Source organism: Ptiloglossa arizonensis, chromosome 5, assembly GCF_051014685.1.
Source record: "Ptiloglossa arizonensis isolate GNS036 chromosome 5, iyPtiAriz1_principal, whole genome shotgun sequence".
Lineage (NCBI taxonomy): Eukaryota > Metazoa > Arthropoda > Insecta > Hymenoptera > Colletidae > Ptiloglossa > Ptiloglossa arizonensis.
Window position 1 is genome coordinate 12,107,619 of NC_135052.1, and position 22,307 is coordinate 12,129,925.

Sequence of the window (22,307 nt, forward strand, 5' to 3'; positions counted from 1 at the left end):
GAGAAACCGTATCCGAAAGTTCGTTAGGATAATATACAAGATCGAAAGAGAATACAGCAATTCCCAGATAACTGAAACGAAATTATCCTCGCTACTGTTTACGTTTATTTAACGCGAACTTGTTCGGATTATTTTCCATTTTAAATTTAAATTTTTAGTTACACGTAAACGAACGTTTTTCAAAAAAAATTACTTACAGAACGCGTAATCGAAAATTGTGCGAACGAGCTGCGGTTCGATTCGTTTCCATCGGAAAAATCTCGTCGATCCACTGGTAATATTTTCGAGAAGATACAATAAAGAGTATAAAAACTTTAATGTTCGATACCGTACTGCACATCCGAAGCACGATGAGTATCAATTCTCGAAGGTACACCTGTTTCTTTATCACACGGAAACGGATGACTGGCTGTAAGGCAGTAATGCTCAACTCCACGCGAGATCAGAAATAAAAGACAATAAACAGAGTCTGGTGTATGTAAGTATGGTTATAATGGAACTTCGGGATCTTAGCCAATTACAGTTTCATTTCCAATGTGTTCAAAACATCGTTGTGAGTTCTATTTTTAACTGGGTGTGACCTTGAATATTCCCTGTAATAAAAGGTAATGAACTCTGCCTTTTGTTTTTCTCTTGCACTATTTATTTCTGAATATCCGTTTGAGAAAATTTCTGGACAACGTAAATATTCAACATTCGAAGTTTTAAAGTATTAAACGCTTCTATCGATTACCGGTCAAATCGGTAGAGTATCGCTGTTTTAGACTAAAAGGATGTACCTCAAGGTATTATGGTTCCGAGTAGACATCTTCTGAATTTTGAAACAGCACCGATGTTTTGAAGTTATTTTGAAGTTATTTTGGAGTCATTGTCTTGTACCAAAATAATGTAACAGTAAATTTACATTGTATAATCATTTATCTTCGTTTTTTTTTTCTTTTATATAGGACAAAATACGTTCATTTAACTAAGGAATTATTAGCGAAGTCTTATTTCGCTTAAGAAAATGAGTCACGTCTGAATCGCTTAGGTTTTCCTTTTATTTTTGAAATTACATTCAACTCCCTTTAACACTTCAATGCACATCATAATCAAGATACGTTTATTTCCTCATGGGAGCACGCAAAACGTAATCCTAGTTGTCATAGAGTACATAGATACCGAACTGAAGGAAACTGAGATACCTTCTTTTGTCCGTAGGACGACAAATTGGATAATCGCCGGAGGTTCTCGAATCGTCGTTTCCATTCTACTTAAAATTGTCCAATTTGGTGAATCCGATTCTACGAAGTTAAAACTGTAAAAATGTATCCACGATTCACGAAAATAAACATTAACGTTGCCCTCGAAATTGTTGCACGGCCTCCTCGTGAAAAAGCGGGCCGTGTTTATGCATCCTACGTTTCCGCTGAGCGTGCGCAGTGGCAGAAATCCGAGATCAATATAACCGATTCACGCGACGCGCGAGAAAACGGTCAAATAGAACAAACAAACAGATACGGCTCGACCGGACAGCAGTGTCGTCGACTCGTTATAACATTACGATCTAACGGTTCGGTCGTCGTTCGTGCATCTTCTCTCCTGCTTTTTTTTTTTCCTTTCTTTTCCTGTAACGAGTCGGTCGGATCCGGTCGAGCCACTCGGATTTCTTCCAGGGGCGATTAAAAGCCCCGTCCGTCTCCTTCACTGAAAAAGGAAACGTACACGCTGAATGCATTACATCGCGATCTGTGTTTACGGTAACGGGAATACACCGTGCGTTGAGGCTCCGTCAACCTTACTCCCCTCTTCGCTACCCCCACCCCCTGATAAAACCATGCAATTTAACGGCGCCTGGAAAACCGCTTTCAGCACGCGCACGCCACCTAATTATTAGGAGCAACAGGTTATCCCGCGTTAACGATACGCGTACTTCTTTTTAACTTCTACCGGAGCGTTCAATATTTTCTGTTCGGCTACGTATATGACATATTTATCGATACGGTACGAGATCGTGTAACTGGGACACAAGTTCGTAGGGTCTTTTTATTAATTAATACACGTACAATGGAGAGTTGATTTTCCGACGAAACTACTTCTTCGCGACAGGATCTTCGGTACATTATGAAGTTTTCAATATTCAATACTGTCGCAAGGATTTCGATCGAGGGAAATTTAGTACATCCGACGCTTAACCGGCGCGCCGACTTTTGCGCGGGAATTTTAAATCTCGCGTAATCAGTCACTGTCCTTTTTCATACAAATATTCAATATTTATTGTTTTACATTACAATCCACGCGCAAAGTGCGCGTTTAATGCAAATTACAAAGACGTTGGAAACCTTTCTCGCGATACCAGCAAAGATTTAAAATTCCAATGGAAAACTTACAGAATGGATTTTATTCTATTTACAGATCAATAGTTGCATCAACGTGGAAGCATCCTCGAGTTCCGGGTAACGAAGAACAATGGCAAGGCAGCAGACAGCCGACCGGAACATCCCTCATTTGAGGGATATATTCGGGTTCGGCAGCAAATGGGAAAACACGCGTCTTCAGGCCGAGGAGAAGGCCCCGGGCCACGACAGCGCCGTGTCCGTCGGCTCGACTTCCGGCGAGGAGGAGAGTCCTAAGAACAGCAAGAAGAAAAAGTCCCGTCGTCGCGACAACAGCAAAACACTAACCGAGAGCGACGTGAAACACCTGGAGAGACACCTGTCCATGAAGAAAACCATCCGCAAAAAGATCATGCGCGATTTACAGCAGGCGTTCGTCGAGGACCCGAACGAGTTTCGAGTGGACGACATACCCCCGGAACAGCTCAAGGCAGAAATCAATATTCAGAGCCTGAGCTTCGGTACACCCTCGCAGAAACAGGGACGCACGCGTGGCAACGCGGAGAACACCTTCCTGGACATGTTACGCGCCGGTGGCGGAGGTAATTTTCATAAATTAACCTCAATGTGTTTTTCGGCCCCTTGCGTCGTAGTTTTCAGTAATTAAAGCTGGTTAGTTGTAGACTGGACGCGTTTAAAGAGAACGAAAATTGTCGAAAAATTATTTGAGAGGAGGGATCGAAAAACAATATATTATAATGACGCGACGGGTGAACAAAAGACTCGGGAAGGCACACGGGTTAAACTGGAAACTTGACCCAAGCAAAAATGACAATGAGTATGGTTAAAAGAAAAAAATATTTATTACTATAAAAATCATTAGGTAGAATTTTTCTACATAGTCGGATGTAGTGGTATCCACGCTTGGAAGCACGAACTCGGAAGGTGTTGACATTGACTACGACCCGAACTACAGACCGCGTGGAATCATGGATCCCATGGGTCGAAATAAGAGAAAAATATAGAAGAACGAAATTGGATCGTAAACTTCGTTTTCGAGAAAAGTGTGTCGAAAAATCGATCTAATAAGCGTGCACCTAACTAATAATTGATGTTATAAATTTCACCACAAACGACTACTGTGATTGTTTTCGTATCAAATACACTGTTTACTATCGGGACTATGAATTATATTACCGACGGGAAAGGTTTGTGTTTATCGAACCAACGATACAAGTAGTATACAGAAATAATTTTTGCATTGTGTGAAAGTTTCTTTCTGAATGTTACATTCATTGTGTTTGTTTACAAACCTTATCGACGATTTAGTAAACGATAGTAAATATCGATAGTAAACAGTGTCTGACATTGTATCATATAAAAAAGCAATAATAGTAGCTGCCTGTAGTAAAATCCGAAACGCCATTCATTGGTTAGGTACACGCCTACTGGATCGATTTTCAAATCTATTTCTCTTGAAACCGAAGCCTCTAATGCAATTTTGTTATTGTTTATTTTCATGTCATTTTGAACTATACAATCTCTCTAATCTTATTTGTGTCACGAATTGTGGTCCACGGTTTATTAAGCCTAGTACATCTCAGATCATTTTCGACCTGTCTCGTCCTGGCACTATACTATTTTTCTATACTTAAAGCTATTATAATAGCTTTGTCGAGTTTCTTAACTCGAAGATTAAGGCACATCGTGGCTCTTTATGTATTTAACATGCTCACAGAATCGCATAAACTTAATCTATAATAGTGATTTTGCAAATATCTAGATGATTTTTTAAAACTCCGAATTTTCTCACGAAGAAATAAGTTGCCAAGAATTTATCTAAAACTACAAACATAGACTAAATCTAGTTCTCGAGATCTATTCGATTTGACTTTTACAAACAAATAAAAATTTCACTTATCTTCTATTCGAATCACATTTCGTCCATCTTTGTTTTAAAGCAAATAATTATTTAGGTCTAATTTATACTTAGACCTAACTCATACATAAAAGTACATGTAGTCTAAATATCCTATGTACATCAATTGAGAATGATGCAGATAGTGATTTTGCAGAATCATAATCACATTTTTTCGCGAAAAAATACACAATACACCATGATGAGGATATATTTGTTTTAGGTTTGGAAAAGAACGCAACGGACGGAGACAGAGATTCCGGACATGGTGGCTCACCGACGAGAGAGACACCTAGTGCACAAGACACGGATGAAGAATCCAGCTACCCCTACGATACACCGGTTGCAACGCCATCGAAGAAGAGTGGCAACTTCTGGAGACGTTTCACCATGAAAAACCGCAACAAGCGGTAAATCACCTGGCCGATAATTCTCGACGTACCGAATACCCATTTCCATTTCTCTAACTGTACCAACTTAGTTATTCGAGCAGAGCTTGCAACTGTGATATACATAAAAGAAGAAACCAAGTTGTCCCGCGTGAAAAGCACACTTTCCGAATTTTCTTTTTGCCGGATTCAAGGAGTTTCCGGACCCGTCTGCAGACGAACAAGGACCAACGATAAAAAAAAAACAGAACCAAATTTTTGTACAAACCGAAGAACGTTTGACGATCGGTGAAATTCGTCGAACGCCTTTTCATCTCGCGTTACATATCACGGCGATATTTTTAGAGTTCTTTTGGAGGATGTTTTATTTAGAATTCTTTTGAATTCTTTTCGATAAAAATATTTGTAAATAATGCCGCGCGACGTCGTGGAAACTCCTTCAAGATATTGCGGTCTTATAAAGTTAAATGAAACTTTTGGTGTGTACTTAAGTAATAACTAAGGAACGCAGCGAAATACTTAGGATGTAAGTGTAGTTAGTTTGATTTTCTTTTTTTTTTTTTGGTAATTTTAATGATAAGAACGAGAAAACCAGGTGGAGTACGATAGTCACATGACACATTAAGTATGCACAGCTCTATCATCATACCTGTACATTATTAGTATTAGCTAGTCAACCAAGCAGGTTTTTACAGAGGATAAAGGAAATCAACAATTCTAATCAATTTAAAGACAGAAACGATATTTCCGCGCGATACTTTGCAATTTGATATTGCACCTTCTCTGCGAATTTGATACATTTTATTATCTATTGACATTCGACATATTTGCGACTATATATTTTAGTACGAATCGATTAAATTATTTTAAAAAAATGGAATCATCTCTTGGCGCGTTCAACTAAGTATATAAATCACAAATGTGAATGAAAATCTTTTTATACTCCGAAGCAGTCTTCGACTTTCTGAGTGTGACGTATTTGGTAAAAAGAAGTATCTGAAATATTAGGGGGATCGGAAAGTAATGTCGTTTCCTTACATTAAATTCAAACATAAATTTTTAACGAGTTTTTATTTTTAATCAATGATATAATCACCCTCATTATCAACAACCTTTTGCCATCTAGTGTGCAAATTTTCAATGCCGGATCGATAAAAATCAATTGGTTTTTGAGCAAAATATACAGAGATGGCATTTTGAATATCATCCATATTTGCAAATCTTTTGCCACTTAGAAAGTGTTGAAGTGATCGGAATAAATGGAAATCCGATGGTGCAACATCGGGCGAGTATGGTGGGTGAGGCAGTACCTCCCACCCCAATTCATTAATTTTTGCCAAGGTTTGTCTTGCGCAGTGCGGTCTTGCATTATCGTGTTGCAGAATAACGCCTTTTCCATTGACAATCGCTGGCCACTTTTCAATTAAAGATTTATTTACACGATCTAATTGTTCACAGTAAAGGTCTGCATTCACAGTCTGTCCAGGTTTCAGCACTTCAAAATGAACAACGCCGCGAATACTCCACCAAACACACAAAAGGGCCTTTTTGGGGTGTAAACCTGGCTTAGCCTGCCATTTGTGTTTTGGATAATCATAAAGAACCCACTTTTCATCTCCGGTGATCAAGCGATCAAAAAACGCTTCTGTATTGTGCCGTTGAAGCAATAAGTTGCATGTGGTGAATCGGTTAGCCTTGTTCTCTTCGGACAGATTATGCGGGACCCAAACACCTGCTCTGCTTACTTTCCCAATCTGCTGCAAATGTTCTTGGATGGTCGACCAAGGTTGGTTAAGACTGTTTGACAATTCTTCGATTGTCTGACACGGATTTGCTTCCACTTCCGCACTTAACACGTCATTGTCTAACGTTGTTGGTCTTCCTGATCGATACGAGTCGGAAAGATCAAAATTACCGGATTTGAACTTGGAAAACCACCTTTGGCATTTACGAACGTCTAATGCATTTGGATAAACATCGCAAATGTTTTTGGTAGCAACTGTTGCGTTACTACCCTTGTGAAACTCAAAAAGCATGCAATGCCGGATATGTACCTTTTCTGGTATTTGGCTGGCCATTTCACCCAAAATTGTAAAGAAAAATTTTAAATTTAATTATTTACAACTAAACAAGTCACTATAACCTCAGAATGTCTTTGCTACGACTTTAATGTACACAATGAGCTGACAAATGACAATCAAATAGTGACATGCGCAGAAACGACATTACTTTCCGGTCCACCTAATATATGATGATTTTAGGATACTGCGTATTGTAAAGGTTGATATTTATTGTGCACGACGTCGGTGTGAAATTCCATTGTTCCTATCGTTCGAAGGCGTCTCGTAGTTTCAGGATCAGCAGCGTTCATGCTTTAATAAAACTTGATCACCGTATTACTATTAACAATAATCATTTACCTGATGTATCAACTGCAATGCTACGTTAATTGTAAATGTATTATATTGGAAAATCATAACGATGTAAAGGTAGCGATTAAATAAAAGTTTGTTTCGAACGTTACCAACGTTCAAAAAAATAAATGTTTTATAAAAAGTTTCTTAATCAAAAATGTGGACATCCCAAAGAATCAACAATATAATTTCAATCAGACGAAGTGTACGAACATACTAATTGTCGTCCCATTACTATTTATTAATTACCATTTATCTTTGTCATTCGTAAACAAATTTTGGTATCATTGTGTTAACTATCTTTCACTGATTTAAATTTGTCTGTTACTCAAATGGCAATCTGTCTTTTATGTATTTAATTCCTTATTTTCTTATTATATTTCAAATTTTGCCTATTATCGTCTCTGATTCACACCATGTTACATCGAACTCTTGTGGTGTTGGTGTGAATTCTAAAACTTCAGTGATTCTCATACCCCCAAAATCTAATCTACAAAAAATGTTCTGTACCAATTTCTAACCTGGTGTTCTATCTATCATATGGCATTATATCGCATCCTGAATCTAGCAATAACTAATATGGATCACTACGGCAATAAAACAATATTGCATCACGATCGCGAATACGATACAAAACCATTCAATTCGTGATTCATTTTGAACGAGAACATAGAATAGTCATTGTCAGTATCTATTGCTTTGCTAAATGACTTAACATGTATATTAAACGATAAACGAATATTAAATAATATTCTACCTTAATTTAGTATTTAATACGTATAGTTATAATATACATAACTGTATTTCGCACGTGAAATTTTTGCGAAGTGATCTGCAACATTAAAAGTAACAATCATTTATTTTTTTTTACAAAAGTTTGAAATTATATCAAAACAGTAAGTAAATATCAGTACAGTATAATAATATAATGCTCATTATAAAATTGTAAATATACATATATTGTTTCCTTTAATTTTAATCTTATTTTTAGTTTTACAAACTTTAGAAGCATAGTCTTAAGACTATTGTATTTTTCTCATTCAGTCTCGCTTAGAGTATGCTTCCATCTGGTCCCCGCATTTTATTAAGCGCAAAGTTCTTTTTGAAAGAGTTTAGTACCTCGAATAAAATCTCTTAAATCTCGTAGGATTAATGATATACTTTTCCTTTTCAAATTAATTAACAACATTATGTATTGTCCTCATCTTCTTGAGAAATTAACTTTTACATACCATCTAGAGCTTTCAGATCTATGCGAACTTTTCTCTTGAATCACTACACACCAAAATTTATTTTGTTGAATCCTGTCATTTGCGGTTGTTGTGCTGCCAATTTATATTGTATTTGAACCGATTTCTTCTCCGGATCTATTTCATTGTTTAAAAATTCAATTGACAAATTACTACAATACTCCTCTAGATCATGTTCGCTATTTAGATTCTTTTTCTTGCTTTTTTTTGCTTGTAATACATTTTCTTGTATTTATTCTCAACTGTATGTCCCACTGGTGGAATTTATCTCGTTCATAAAAAAATATCTTTTATTGGTTTGTGAATTTAGGTGGTCGTTTTTCAATAAAAGCCGTCATTCCCTCTTTCCTGTCATTCTGAAGATTAATTATATACTTTTAAAAACAACTATTTTTTTCTATGTTCTACTTTTAGTAAATTTTCTTACCGTCGCGAATGTACCATGAAACATCCTCTTCTCAAAGTGAAGCCCTTCTTTTAGACTGGTTTCGTAAGCTATAAGAGAAGTGTATCAAAAAGTTTCAAGAAATAAAATAAACGAAGAATCCAGTAAAAAAGTTGATTGCAATTACCTGTGTTAACGGATTCCTTCGCCATGGCAACGATCAGTTGCGAATGAGAAGCAATTTTTTCACCTAATTTAATCGCCTCTGCAACGAGCTTCTCTGCTGGAAAGATTTTGCTGACTAATCCTATACATATAAATATTTATATAAATGTAAAATAGTTTGTCCGTCATATACAACGTTTTTTTTTCTTCTATTTTTAAATTAACGGACCGCTCTTTTCAGCTTCTTCAGCGGTAATCTGATTCCCTGTAAGTACCATTTCCATCGCTTTACTCTTGCCGACGGCTCTGGTCAATCTTTGAGTGCCACCCGCACCAGGTATCGTTCCAATGGCGACTTCTGGTTGAGCAAATTTTGCTTTTTCCCCTGCGTAAATAATGTCGCACATCATGGCCAATTCGCAACCTCCACCTAACTAAAAGTAAAAAGGATTTATTGCATTTACTGTTTTTATATTCTTAGAATAAAGTTTAATTCAAGTTCTTAGAAGTGTTTCATATTTTGCATCTTACAGCATAACCATTCACAGCAGCAATCACAGGTTTTGTTGTTCTAGAAATATAATCCCAATGGGCTAAAAAGTTGCCCCTTATTGTTTGTGAGTACTTATTATTCTGCATCTCCTTAATATCAGCACCTGAAAGGACAAGTTGAATTTGATTCAGAGAAAAGATTAAATTAGATGCAAATACTTACCAGCTGCAAATGCTTTTTCACTGCCAGTAAGTACAATGGCACCGATGCTTTCATCCTTTTCAAACCTACTAACTGCATCATTCACTTCAGACATCAACTTATCACAAAGAGCATTTAGTGCTTTTGGTCTGTTCAAGGTAATCAAACCAACATTTTTCTTTTCACCAGTGGTTTCAAGCTTAACAAATTCATAGTTTGGTACTTGACCTGTATAAAGCAAATTTTTATAAACAATTGAACAAGTTTTTCTTACGAAGCTATGTTTACTATGTGAATTAGAAAAAATTAGATAAAGTAATTTTTTTTAATTTTCCAGAAAGCAAATCTGAAATTTTGTGTCCTTTTAATTGATAAATATAATTGCAAATAATTGTAAAAAATTAATTATTTGTGGAATGAGTGTTTTTTGCGTTAAAGTTATGAAGTTTAATATTGAAAAAATAACTAAATTATTGGATAACTTTAACTCAAATTTAAAGCAATGATTATTCAATGTTTTTCATTGATTAGACAGAAGTTACATAATGCTAGCAAAAACTGGTTGATAGGTGACTTCCAAATAATAAAATCGAACAATGATTGAGTACCTAATGCAGGTACATGATTACAAGTCAACAGATTACTCAATTAATATTGAAAACTTAAAAATACTCAGCATGTATCTAGACTATTTATACTATATTTTTATTTCAAAAACTTCCCGTTACTTAATGTTGAAAAAAAGAATGATTGTTCTTTTCTTTTAAATGCATTGCGATTAATTATCTTCATTTGTAATAACTGTGTAATTCTTTCTCTACTACTTAAAGTAGTAAGATATTTTTTAAAGATATATATGTAGGTTTACAAGATAACAAATTTAATCAATGTGATAAGCAAATGAAGAAGTATTAAATTAACACATTGAAGAAGGTATAATATTAAAGTATTTAAATGATCAAAACTTGTAAAATAGTAAAATAGGAAAAAAGTCCTTATACATAGAAACAATGATAAGTTTCAAAAACTGTATTGTTTCTTATTCAAACTGTAATATTCTTGCTTATGTTATTTTTGGTATACAAAAACTAAAGCATTACTTATAATAATATAACAAACAGGACTATAATTACTTTCTGTAGAGGCAACAATAACACGCTCTATTCAGTTATTCTCCATATCACGATTAGTTGACCTTAAACTATGAACGTTTGGAATGGTACTTACAGCAATAATATTTAACACTAGGCCCAAATTGTTGCAGTTTTCGGCCTATTTGCAAAGATTTAGTAAAGAAAATTTGACCAAAACGTATAGCTACCATGATGTCTACTTGTTGACGTAAGATATGTGAAATTAATGCCAGCACGAAGAACGTTCAACAAGTTTATGAAGGACAGATAAAGTCAGTCTCTCTGTAATCGCTACGAGTAGTCCCGGCGAACAGGAATTTGTTTATGCGATCACTGGAGACAGTTGCGTGCCTAAAATTTATAAAACCCTGTTACTTTGCAAGATTAAGAATTCAGTACATATACGTCATACTCAAATACAAAAGATTTTATTAGACTCTGATTGACGCCATTTCATGGTCGTTGAAAATAATCTGATCAATGCATAAAAAGTTTGAACGGAATAGCAGAAATAAAACATATTAAATTCTGAAGACAATCTTCGATATTTTGGCGCCACCGAACGGATGATGTTATAAGGTTGACCACACAAACCGTAGATATTATAATGGTAACATTGATAACAAACGTAAAAACAAGCTGATTATGATATAACAAAAGTAGAACATGTTTGATATAAATCTTACAAGCTCTGTCTACTTAAATATCTTCATTATTGTAAACAATACGGAAAAATGTTACTTACAAAAATTGTAAGTTTTAGGAAAGTATATAATGTACTACAAATGGTATTCTTATAAGTGAAGAAATAGAGGAGATATAGAAGGCAACTTTATTGTTTTTAAATGAAATGTCCAATTTTTTATCCTCAATTTCAATAGATTGACATATTATGAAACGCAATTTATGTTTTAAAGAAGGCAAACAAAATTTTAATTGATTCATTAAAATATCTAACGAAGATTGAAGTTCAACGACCTATTTCATCCTGAAAGTATGCAACCAGTCTAAGATCTTTGTATTGGTATGCAGCGAATGTATTTACAGATCTAAAAATCCAGAAAGAAATTTTATATGCTGCATACAACAGAAAATAATGTTTCTTATTTGAACTATGTATACCACTGTGCAATTTTGAAATAATAAAATATGTCAACTGACATAAGATTATGTTATATCGAAATTAGTATAACACTGATTAATTAAATGATTTTAGGTCCTAGTCTAATATGGAAATTTTAGTATTTTAATTAACAATATAAATCTACCACTATATATATATATATTTTTTTTTTTCGTCGTATATTTATGTTAATGATAAAAAATTAGGGTTTCGATACTTTACGAGAAAAATAAATTTGTGTAACAGTGAAAGTTCCCGGAAATTCGAAATCAAAGTGGGGCCCGTCTAAAACAAGTAATAGAAGGGACTGCTTCTCGGTGGATGAACTTGAATTCACTATCAGTTCACGGTCGTTCGTCTAATGATCTCCTACATCATGCGATCACAGCTAAGCTTCCCACTCTTATTCATTTTCACACTGAAACAACATTCAGCCGGTAAAAAAAGAACAATTTCTGCAATGTTCCTTTTGTTTAGTAATTTCTCATGGTCTTAAAAACTTACCTCTTTAATTGAATAACTTCGTATGAATTTTTATTTTTTTTGTGTCATTATATACTGCACGAAATAAATAAAGGATGCTCTACTCAAATAAAGTAACATATTCTCATATACAGAGTGTCCCACTTAACTTGATCATTTTAAATATTTCATTTGTTTTTCATAATAAGAAAAATATCAGAGAAAACCATTATTTATTTGAAAAGGGCAAATATTATAATGAGCAAAATATTTTTTAAAATGGTGCCCATCAACATCGATACGTTTATCCATTAACGAAATTAGCGAGTTACTACATTTCTTGTACTCAAGATTATATAAAGGCCATGTTATCATAGACCATCAAATTGACCTCAACTATTACGTTACGATGATAAAAATGTGTTCCCATTAAAAGAAATACCAATAATCTTGAAAAATTCTTTGCTTATTGTATTTGCCTCTTCTAAACAATTATTGTTTTCCTCCGACATTTTTTCTGTTATCAAAAGCAAAACAGATACTTAAGGTGGTCAAGTTAGATGGGACACCCTGTATATATAAGCATTCAATAAAAATCTTGAAGTATCTTTTCTTTTTAAAATATAAGATGCTCCAACTTTTTGGAACGATGTATTTAGAAACTGATAACAGATTTTATCAAAATCCATGATCTACAAACAAATATTTTCGCTTATACATACGAATCAAAATCACTCGTAACAAGTACATTGTTATAAAAAAAAATAATAATATACACCATCGTAGAAGAAATATGGGAACAGGATTTGTCCATGGATATGCAAATTGGAGCATCCACTGAAGGATATGACCAAGTGAGCCTGCGTTGTGAAACCGAGAAAATGATAGTGGATCTCAAAACTCCTGAGGATTTTTCAGGAGTCATATACACACAGGGCAGCTTCTATTCTAGACAGTCTCAGTGCTTTATTGACCCAGTTCGTGGCGATAGTTTCACCATGCATATTCCCTTTAACCAATGTGAAACTAAAAATGTTAGTACTTCACATTACCGCTAACAATCCACAATGCACAATGCCACAAGATACTGTTGAAATAATTTAAAATTGATTACTTGTTACGCTAGGACGACGATAAGTACAGCAACATTCTGGTCATTCAGCACGACGACGAATTAATTACTCCAGGTGATGCAGCTTTCATCTTGGAGTGTGACTTCTCAAAATCGAGGGACTCCGCAGTATCAGCTGAATCGATAAAATTTGTTAAGAGGTAAACAATAATCGTTTTTTTTTTTATTTAAATTAAACCGATTCGAGTTTGATGTTTGATTTATTACACAATCTTTTAATTATTTTAGTTTCATAATTCGATATTTTGCTCTCCTTACATTTAATTGTACTCGTTGCACTTTCGTTTTCAGAGATGTAAGATCAAGCATAACTCTGGTGGATGCTGATCCTGGTAGGGACAAGACAAAGAGGGCTGCGCACGTGGAAAGCAATATCAACCAAGTAATCTTCGTGCCTAACTCAATTTTCAAGGTCAACGATGAATTGTAAATTGTTATCAATGATCAATATAAATTCTATCGCATCTAAATTTTACCAACAGTTCATTTCAATGTTTACAGAAAATACAAAGTGATTCAAATAACATTTGTACAGTTTCGATGAGAGCACATTTTGATGTTACTTATTTTTTTAGGTGGAGATGTAAAGGCCATTTGAAGATCAACTTAGTTTTTTTTTAATGGAATCGTATTTTTTTTAACGCATTAGGTGCATGCCGATGCTGCTCGACATTTTCTTTAAGAACCGAACATAATTCATGTATGTCGAAAAATCATTAGTTTAGAAGATATTTTAGTTTGAATATTGCTAAAAAAATCATTCAAAGCTTCGACTACAATGGCCAATATGAAGGAACGTATTACCGCTAAATGTAATAAATTATACAATGGAAGATAATCGTTACTTTATCGATTTCAAAAATGTCGCGATATAAGTAATCTCTAACATTAATAAAAGAGTGATGATTTCTTAGGAATATTCGAATTAAAATATCTCCTAAACTAATGATTTTTCGACATAAATAAGCCAATACTTTCTTATAGACAATGCCAAGCTGCATCGACTAATCCATTAAAAAACATATGATTCCATTTAAAGAAACAAAGTCGACCCTTACAAATTCTTTGCACCTTCACGTACAAAAAAATTAATAATATTAAAATGTGCCACCCTCGAAACCATTTAACTTTTATACGAAACATTTTTCGCTACGAAAAATAATAGTGATGAAAATCAAAGTGGTAATATTAGACGAGACATTCTGTATATTGCTCAAAATAATTAACGTATCCTCTATTTTTATAGTCCGAAGATTGTTACATTTCTTTTATTTTTAATATTTGGTCTAGTCACCCGGATCCTCTAATTATTTTGAGAGAACAAATTTTATGATAATGAATTTAATACGAGTAGTACAAATTCCACTCTTCACATAATAGATATTTATAACGATATATTTATCAATGACGTTACTTTGATAACTTTCTATTAAAATAACACATTGCAAGTGTGGGTTAAACGATATCAATTCATTCATATAATACTTTAAATATACAAGTGATAAAATATACTGCGTGGAAAATTACCCAAAAATTACGCCAACTACAGGCAGCAAAATACAAATAAATGTTTCAATTTATATATCACAAAATTTGTATCAAGAATTGACATAAGTATGTTAAAGTGCAGATATACTGATCTTTATGATCAGTATCACCAAAGAACATTGATCAACTCAAATTTGGAATCGTAAATGTTGTATAGAACGTAAGAAGTTTGTGAAGTCGTTTTGTAGAGTCCTTCATTATTCCATGAAGTGCTTTATTATCAACGTGCGATCTTTTTCACACGAGTTCAAATAACTTCTTGAAAGATTCTAGATATTGTAGTAATATTAATAATTCTTCATTGTCTCTTTCAAAAGCAGAAGGCATTGTTTATTTTGAATATACAATAAACGACAAAACTTCAAAATAAACTCTGCTATACTGCTCAAAATAATTAAAGGGTCATTTACTGTGAGATGAAAAAGTGCTAAAAATTTTAGAAGCTCTTACATAAACTAAATTACATATTCTATAGAATAATCCATATTGTTTCTTCATTTGTAAGTTTTCACTTAAAAGTTCCAATTGAGCGAATTAAGGTACTTATACTCTTTATGTGTACAAAAAGACTATAAATTAATCTTTTATCCAAAATTAGTCAGTATATTGAACCTCGATTTTCCTGAGAAACATCGTTTCTAACAAATGTCTAATATTAAAAGTAACTCTTTAATGGGTGTACCCAATAGTATCTATAATCCATTTTGCGAAAGTCGATAAAACACTCATAAACGAGTTGTGCAAAAATGATCGAAATACTGAGATATAGAAATCTGGTGCTATAACGTCGTATGTAATTTTTATTACATATAATCTTATGGTCTCACCCCACTTTACTAGCAGATATGTTCATATCAAGAACTTATTAAACATCTATCGCTGTTTCGACGGGTGTATACAGTAAATTACAGTAAGCTTAGTTCGCGAATACTTTGCTACGGTAACTTAAAATCATGGCAACAGTGAAATTCAAAGACGCTTCACCGTTTACGAAACCACAACCCTCGCCACCTGCAGAGGACTATCTCTATCAGAAGTGAGTAATTTTTCAGCTTTTATCCTTCGCTGGTGATGATACTAATTTCTCTTTTTCTTTGTTGAACATTTTTCAGCCTGATTTTTGGACGATGCTCCGATCTTTTGATGGTTCTGCCTCCTCTTCAGTCACTGAAACACGGTTTTAATGTCGTTACAGATATGTGAAGGATTTTGCATCGAAAACAAATTTACATCACCCAAAAGTACAAATCGCCCTGTTTGGTATCGGTCGCGCTGGAACCATTCACTTATCAAATATTATTATAAGTTCTCACGTGAAATTGTTGTACATCGTTGACGATGTTGAGTCAAATTGGAACAACCTGAGGGAGTACTGACATCTAGAAGATGTTACTTTCTTAAACAGTAAACAATCGGACAGAGTGTACAAAGATCCCAAGTAAACTTTGTTTATTTATCAAGATTGTCAGAAAGTTTGAAAGTACAATTCATTTTCGTTGTATATTTTTATCTATATATTTGTAGAGATCAATGTAATGATATTTATCTTTATTTACCATACAAAACTCTTTAAAAACTTTCTATAGCTTCCACAGTTTTTGAAGATGTACCAGAGTAATTCTATAATTGATGAATTTGTGCTTGACTCAAGACAAAGCGTATTAAAGAATTCGTGTATTTAATTAACAATCTAATTTATTCTTTTAGTGTGGACGCTATTATAGTTGCATCACCTACGTACACTCACGAGATGATTGTGAGAAAAGCTCTGGAAGCAAAGAAATCGGTTTTCTGCGAGAAACCTGTGGCCGAGGATTCCATAAACACTCTAACATGCTACGAGACTGCCAAGAAGGTCGACAAACCGTTGTTCTGCGCCTTTAACAGGCGTTTTGATCCTAGCTATTCAACCGTTAGGAACAGAGTCAGGAGTGGTGAAGTTGGACACGTTCATATCATTAAGACTGTCTCTAGAGATTCTCCTCTTCCTAGCCTGGAATATTTAAAAATGTCTTGTGGTATATTTCATGACTGCTTGGTTCACGACTTAGATCTAATAACTTGGACTCTTGGAGAATATCCGATCAAGGTCAATAATTGTTCTTAATATTAACAAAATATTGCATACTTTCAACTAGAAAAGAAAATAATATGTAGAGTAATTGAAAATTTAACCCTAACTGGTAGTACAAGACTCAAATGTCTCACACTGCTCCATTAAAACATCATATATTATGATTAACTATACTAATCGTCTACTTGAAATTTTAAATAATTCACTGTCAGACTGTAGTTAAACTTTGAACAAGATGCAAGAAAATTGAACTATCAATAAACAATAAACCAAGTTTATTGTTCATTAGTAATTCATCTTTCTTGCGCTGTGGTCAAAGTTTAACAATAGTTTACCACACGAGTTAAGTAGTAATATGCTCTTTGATTATCACAAACACTATTACATATATTTGGCTACATAAATTGTTTAATCTAAGTTATTATGTCAATAATAAATATTTCACTCTACCAGTTGGTGGTTAAACAAAACCTCAGATATTCGAGTTTCGTTGGTTTTCTTTCTGCAGGATAATAAGCGCATCTTAATTGTTATTTAATAGAAATATTTCGTCACAGGTTGCTGTCCAAGCTCATGCACACATTCCAGAAATCAAAGCCATAAATGACTATGACACGGTAATAGTGTCCCTCTATTTTCCTTCTGGTACTTTGGGGACAATTGATTTGTCGCGAAATAGTTGTTATGGATACGATCAGCGTCTCGAGGTGTTCGGTCAGAAGGGTATGATAATTGCGGATAACGAACGTCCCATTTCCAACGTCACCACGCAGTACGGTCTTCAAGGGTCCATCCAAGCACCCATTTGGTATTCGTTTGCTAGTAGATTCATGAACGGTTATCGCAGGGAGCTAGATCACTTTGTCAACGTCGTCTTTGGCAAGGCTGAGATGTCCGTATCCTCAAAAGAAACTTTGGCGGTCTCCAAAATTGCTTCCGCGTGCCAGGAATCTGCTCGTATCGGCGAAATGATCGAAATCAAGTGGACAGAGGACGAGCTCCCGAAAACAATATAAATATAAACAACGAATTTATACATACATTGAACAATTGATCTTTCTCTCAATGTGTGCATTATTTAGTGGTGATACGTGTAAGCGTGTATTTTACAATTCTATAAAGAATGTAACTATTAAGTGGAGTACGCGTAAGAATAGAAACACGGGTGAATTACGTTACATTTTCTTCCCTTTTTGTTTTTTAATCGGTATAATAAAGAAAATACAGAAAAATACCATATACCCTACACAGGTAGTAACAGTACAAAATTCAAGTTGTCCGTTGTGTCACAATGAACGGTCACCTAAAAGAATAATAAAAGGTTTCCATTCGTAAGTTTGGTTGCGTTTTCTTTTCCATTTCGTAAAATAGAAAAAAGTAAATGGAAAATCGTTGGACTTTTTAATCCGTAACGATGATTTCGTACTACAAAGTTTACTTAATAAATTACGGAGGAACTAACTTCCACAGACGAGCTGGTTTGGTCGCGAAGCCTGGAACGTTCGTGTAGAGAATCTATATTTTTGCGACTCCATTTCCTGAGTGGATTTGAACTAGTAGAAAATATTAAGAGCGCCGACGAACGTGACAGAACTTCCCTTTTACCTCCACGAAAAGAACGAACTGCTTAACTAACTTAGAACCTTTTAATTCTTCTTATGCTGCCCTTAAACTTATGCGTATTACGGTAATTATAGTTAGATACCAGAGCACGATTGACTCGTCCCTATTGAAATTCAACAGACTTAATTCACCACCTTATACATTCTGCATACATAACAAAAAAAGAGGATATGCACATGATGCATAGCTTCATCTTGAAAATGGAACCTAATCGTTCAGTTTTACTCGACGAAATTAAATCTATACCGACGAGCAATGAACGTGCCTCTATCTGAGCGTCATTGGTCATTTGGTGCATCAAATGTATAATCATTATTATTAAAAATCGCTACCAAAAAAGAAGTACCAATTCTCTTATCCCTTCGGCTTGCTATCTGGAGTTTTAAAAGTTCAGTTTCTTTTCTTCGTTGCTTTAAAACGTTAACGATTTCGCGAATAACGCAGCAATCGCTTGAGCCTTGTCTCCGTGAAATCTACGCAATTCTGCGATAACTTGCGCCCTGGTAAAACCTAAGACCACGATCTCCTTGACTGTTTCCTCCGTGAAAGGATCTTCAGAGTTAACTGTTGTCTCTAGCAAATCTCTTGTCCTGCTCGACGAAATCGACGCTCCGCTTCGATTATTGCTTCCTTGACCGTCTACAAAGTACACAGAAAAGATACTCTCTCTGCTTTTGAACAGACGACAAATAAATTCATAAATACGTAAGGGGAAGTGATCGACTCTCAGTTTATTAGAAATATCAGTCCAGGCAAATTGAAGGATCTGGTTTCTTGTTATTTGGATTTTCCTGGATAGGAGAAAAATGTATTAGTATCAGTTGGAATTTCCTTAACTTTATTTCATTGGCAATAAATACTTGGAAAAAATTATTATGGAGTGAGAGAGAGAGAGAAAGAGAGGATAGCCTGGACAAATACATACATACCATTTTGCTGATGTTGCTCTTTTGCATCTCTAGAACTATCTTCCAGAGCTCTTTGAAGTTCCCTGTCGTCGAAGTCCTCGTCGTTGTTACCACTCAACCTTGCACATTCAGGCAAATCACCTGAGGAAAGAGACACTTATGTAGTAATGTAAATTAAAAAGATATTTTACAACATATGGGGTTTTTGACAAGTTCACCTTCTGCTAGAAATGATGTTTCAGTGCCAGTGGTGCCAATCTTCAAGAGATTTTTTTTCAAATCTATGCAACACTGATGTCTCTTTAGCATGTCCAGACCAAGTAACATATCCGTAGGTTGATCTTCGAGAACACTAAATGACGTTGTTAAGTGATCGTTGCCAATCTGAATTTGTACCATGTGTATACGTCCAATAATGCGTTGAATTCCAACACCCTTAGCTACTCCAGCCCACCTTGTGTCCACTAATCGCATTATGTGACACCTTTCCGCACAAGCAGCAGACATTATAGTTGCCTGAGCACCTAATTTTTAATATTACCATTGAACAACACGTCAAAAAAAAAGTATCTTTGAATGGAAATGTGGAAACTATTTAAAAACACAAAAATATAATTCGTATAAAAGTACAGATTCCAATGTCTAAAATTAAACTGCTCCCTCTATGAGGAACCATACTGTAAAGAATGACTTTCAAAATGCAAGAATTTAAAAATAGACGCCCACTAACCGAACGCAGCCAAACAAAGATATTTAAAAATAATCTTGTCTCCAGTCCAATGATAGTACGGAATATACGTTACCCGAATTTACATCTTTCATTAGTTTATACTGATTAATTTCAAATGTAAATAAGAAAAATAGATACACACCTGAATCAATAAATGCTTTAACAGGAAATCCATTGACTTTACAATTAATGTATAACATAACAACTGTCCCAAATGTTTCTGGATTGTATTCCATTGCAGCTTCCATGTTGGCTTCAATGTTTTTCTGCCTAATTTCCTCTGCTATGAGCCTTTGTGCTTCCGTATCAAATGGATCTGCATTCATCATCCTCAATCTCTGAGCCTGGCGCTCTTCTCGAACTTTTATTTGCTCTCTGAGTACAATGGAGAATCTATCTATAAATCACAAGAACATTGAATTAAAACAAATTTTTACAATTTCAAAAATCTGATAAAAAAATATATTTCACCAAGACTCACCAAGATTTCCAGATAGCAAGGCATCGGCTAATATAGAATTATTCTGTTTGAGCAATGCTAGCTGATCCGGATTAGCTAAGAACATGTCTCTTATCATTGCTGGATTATCTTCACTTCTAGGATTTTGTATTCTTGTAGCATTATTTGAAGTGGTAGGCTGTCGACTGTTGGATGCTCCTGGTACTCTGATGGAACTGCAGTCCAACATGGGAACAGCTAGAGTGACGTATCTTGGAATTTAATACATTCTCTTCTTTATTATATAGAATGCGCTCTTAAATATCTCATGGGACAAACGCATTGCAATAAACTATCATTCGATCAACTGCTGTGCAAAGCTTTTTCAATCATTCTGTCTGCGCTAACAAAACCATGCGGAATGATTGGAAGGTTTCATAAAGATTTGGAAGATAATCTAAGAAGCAATGTAACTAAAGCAAAATATTTTGCCTCTTTAACACAACTGCAGCAAGTATTACCTCTATAGTATTTGGCTACCTTGTTGCTTTCTTTAATAAAAGTCAAAGATCGCTTTGCATTATACAAGAGCCAATACACATAGCAAGACTGTACAAGTTCATGCTTTGTATGACTCGTGGTCAAAGAAGTGATCTTTGATAGCCAAAATCTTTTGTTTTGTGTACAATTAAAATGAATTGTTTTGGAGTCAGAACAAAAACAAACATAACTGAACGTAGGAAGGGCATGCTTAATTGAGTGAGTCGATCCAAGTTTGGAATACACTGGGATCGTGCAGTGTGTGTGTGGGTGACGGAGTCTTAGCTCTCGAATGAGATCTGCTCGAGCGATGTGAACAATACAGAGTGATTGAAAACGTAAATCGAAGCCGAAAAGCTAACCTCACGACCCGCCTCGATCGCCGCGTTAAATAATGGTGCGGTATTGAAGCTGACCTCCGTTAAAGGGGTGAAGGTTCAAGTCGGTGCCGCTCTGGTGCATATGCTGCAAGATCACCGCGTCACCGTCCCGGATTCCATGATCCCTCAGTGACTTTTTATCATCCATCAGAGGAAGGCCGTTGAATGCAATAACGATCTCGTGAGCCGGAACATCACTTTCGATCTCGCAGAACGCCTTGAAGTTTTCCAACTCTAGCTCCTCGCTGACGTCCAGGACGAAGATGTCGTCACTGAGCGTGGTCACCGTCACCTTCATCGTTGTCAACGTTTGGTCTGTCCGCACGGTTCAGACGATCGGGGAACACTAAAAGGGGAATTGGACTTTGGTAATGTAGGGATGCCAGCGCGACGAATTTCACGCGAGAATTTTTCGCCGCTCCTCTCCTCTCGCGGACGGGTTCCCTGGACGAAGAGCGGCTCCGGGACGTAAACAACAACCCAGCTCAGCAAAAATACTGGTCGGCTTCGAGACTCGAGCCGAAGGCCACCTAGATACAGTTCGAGACATCGAAATGGATGACGTTTTTGGCGCGTTTTTTCAATTCCCTTTGCGCGCCACATTTAAACTTTAATTCAAGAACATCCGCTGCATCTAGTTTTCTTCCGTTAAAATATAAAAATATAACTTGAACAATACTTATTA

At 35.2% G+C, this 22,307-nt stretch overlaps 5 protein-coding genes across 11 annotated transcripts in view; 3 read left to right on the plus strand and 2 right to left on the minus strand.

The window, feature by feature from the left end:
• The window catches only part of LOC143147608 (uncharacterized), a 49,698-nt gene extending 42,545 nt beyond the window's left edge, over nt 1–7,153 (plus strand). The window contains exons 2-3 of one of the 2 annotated variants that reach the window (XM_076312994.1): nt 2,395–2,917; nt 4,457–7,152. In XM_076312994.1, the coding sequence (XP_076169109.1) occupies nt 2,449–2,917; nt 4,457–4,647 (660 nt within the window). In that variant the 5' untranslated portion in view covers nt 2,395–2,448 and the 3' untranslated portion in view covers nt 4,648–7,152. Of the gene's footprint in view, nt 1–2,394; nt 2,918–4,456 lie in introns of both variants that reach the window. The other variant, XM_076312995.1, reaches the window with a different exon arrangement.
• Nucleotides 7,154–7,189: 36 nt separating this feature from the next.
• Nucleotides 7,190–15,459, plus strand: LOC143147609 (uncharacterized). 2 transcript variants are annotated; one of them, XM_076312997.1, is made up of 4 exons: nt 7,190–7,241; nt 13,035–13,282; nt 13,375–13,520; nt 13,672–15,459. In XM_076312997.1, the coding sequence occupies exons 2-4, from the start codon at nt 13,061–13,063 to the stop codon at nt 13,808–13,810; spliced, it is 507 nt and encodes a 168-aa protein (XP_076169112.1). In that variant the 5' UTR covers nt 7,190–7,241; nt 13,035–13,060; the 3' UTR covers nt 13,811–15,459. The 2 variants fall into 2 exon arrangements, with proteins under 2 accessions (XP_076169112.1, XP_076169111.1); XM_076312996.1 differs by lacking the exon at nt 7,190–7,241 and adding an exon at nt 10,493–12,223 and having other exon boundaries at nt 13,672–15,458.
• Nucleotides 7,948–11,071, minus strand: Echs1 (Enoyl-CoA hydratase, short chain 1). Its single transcript, XM_076312993.1, has 7 exons — nt 10,758–11,071; nt 9,552–9,758; nt 9,368–9,492; nt 9,066–9,270; nt 8,859–8,978; nt 8,714–8,781; nt 7,948–8,642 (listed from the first exon to the last, which is right to left on the minus strand). The coding sequence occupies exons 1-7, from the start codon at nt 10,852–10,854 to the stop codon at nt 8,577–8,579; spliced, it is 888 nt and encodes a 295-aa protein (XP_076169108.1). The 5' UTR covers nt 10,855–11,071; the 3' UTR covers nt 7,948–8,576.
• On the minus strand, nt 13,524–22,139 carry Rngo (DNA damage inducible 1 homolog rngo). 5 transcript variants are annotated; one of them, XR_012992298.1, is made up of 7 exons: nt 21,659–22,136; nt 20,745–20,960; nt 20,406–20,660; nt 19,752–20,057; nt 19,555–19,674; nt 18,044–19,264; nt 13,524–17,953 (listed from the first exon to the last, which is right to left on the minus strand). XR_012992298.1 is itself a non-coding variant. In XM_076312989.1 (6 exons), the coding sequence occupies exons 1-6, from the start codon at nt 21,918–21,920 to the stop codon at nt 19,038–19,040; spliced, it is 1,386 nt and encodes a 461-aa protein (XP_076169104.1). In that variant the 5' UTR covers nt 21,921–22,136; the 3' UTR covers nt 13,524–19,037. The 5 variants fall into 5 exon arrangements, 3 of the variants coding, with proteins under 3 accessions (XP_076169104.1, XP_076169107.1, XP_076169106.1); XR_012992297.1 differs by having other exon boundaries at nt 13,524–16,921; nt 17,453–19,264; XM_076312989.1 differs by having other exon boundaries at nt 13,524–19,264.
• LOC143147610 (myo-inositol 2-dehydrogenase) lies at nt 15,464–18,634 on the plus strand. Its single transcript, XM_076312998.1, is given in 4 exon segments — nt 15,464–15,964; nt 16,124–16,366; nt 16,636–17,017; nt 17,560–18,634. Coding segments are annotated over 4 exon segments (1,167 nt in total). The 5' UTR covers nt 15,464–15,881; the 3' UTR covers nt 18,019–18,634.
• Nucleotides 22,140–22,307: the final 168 nt, after the last annotated feature.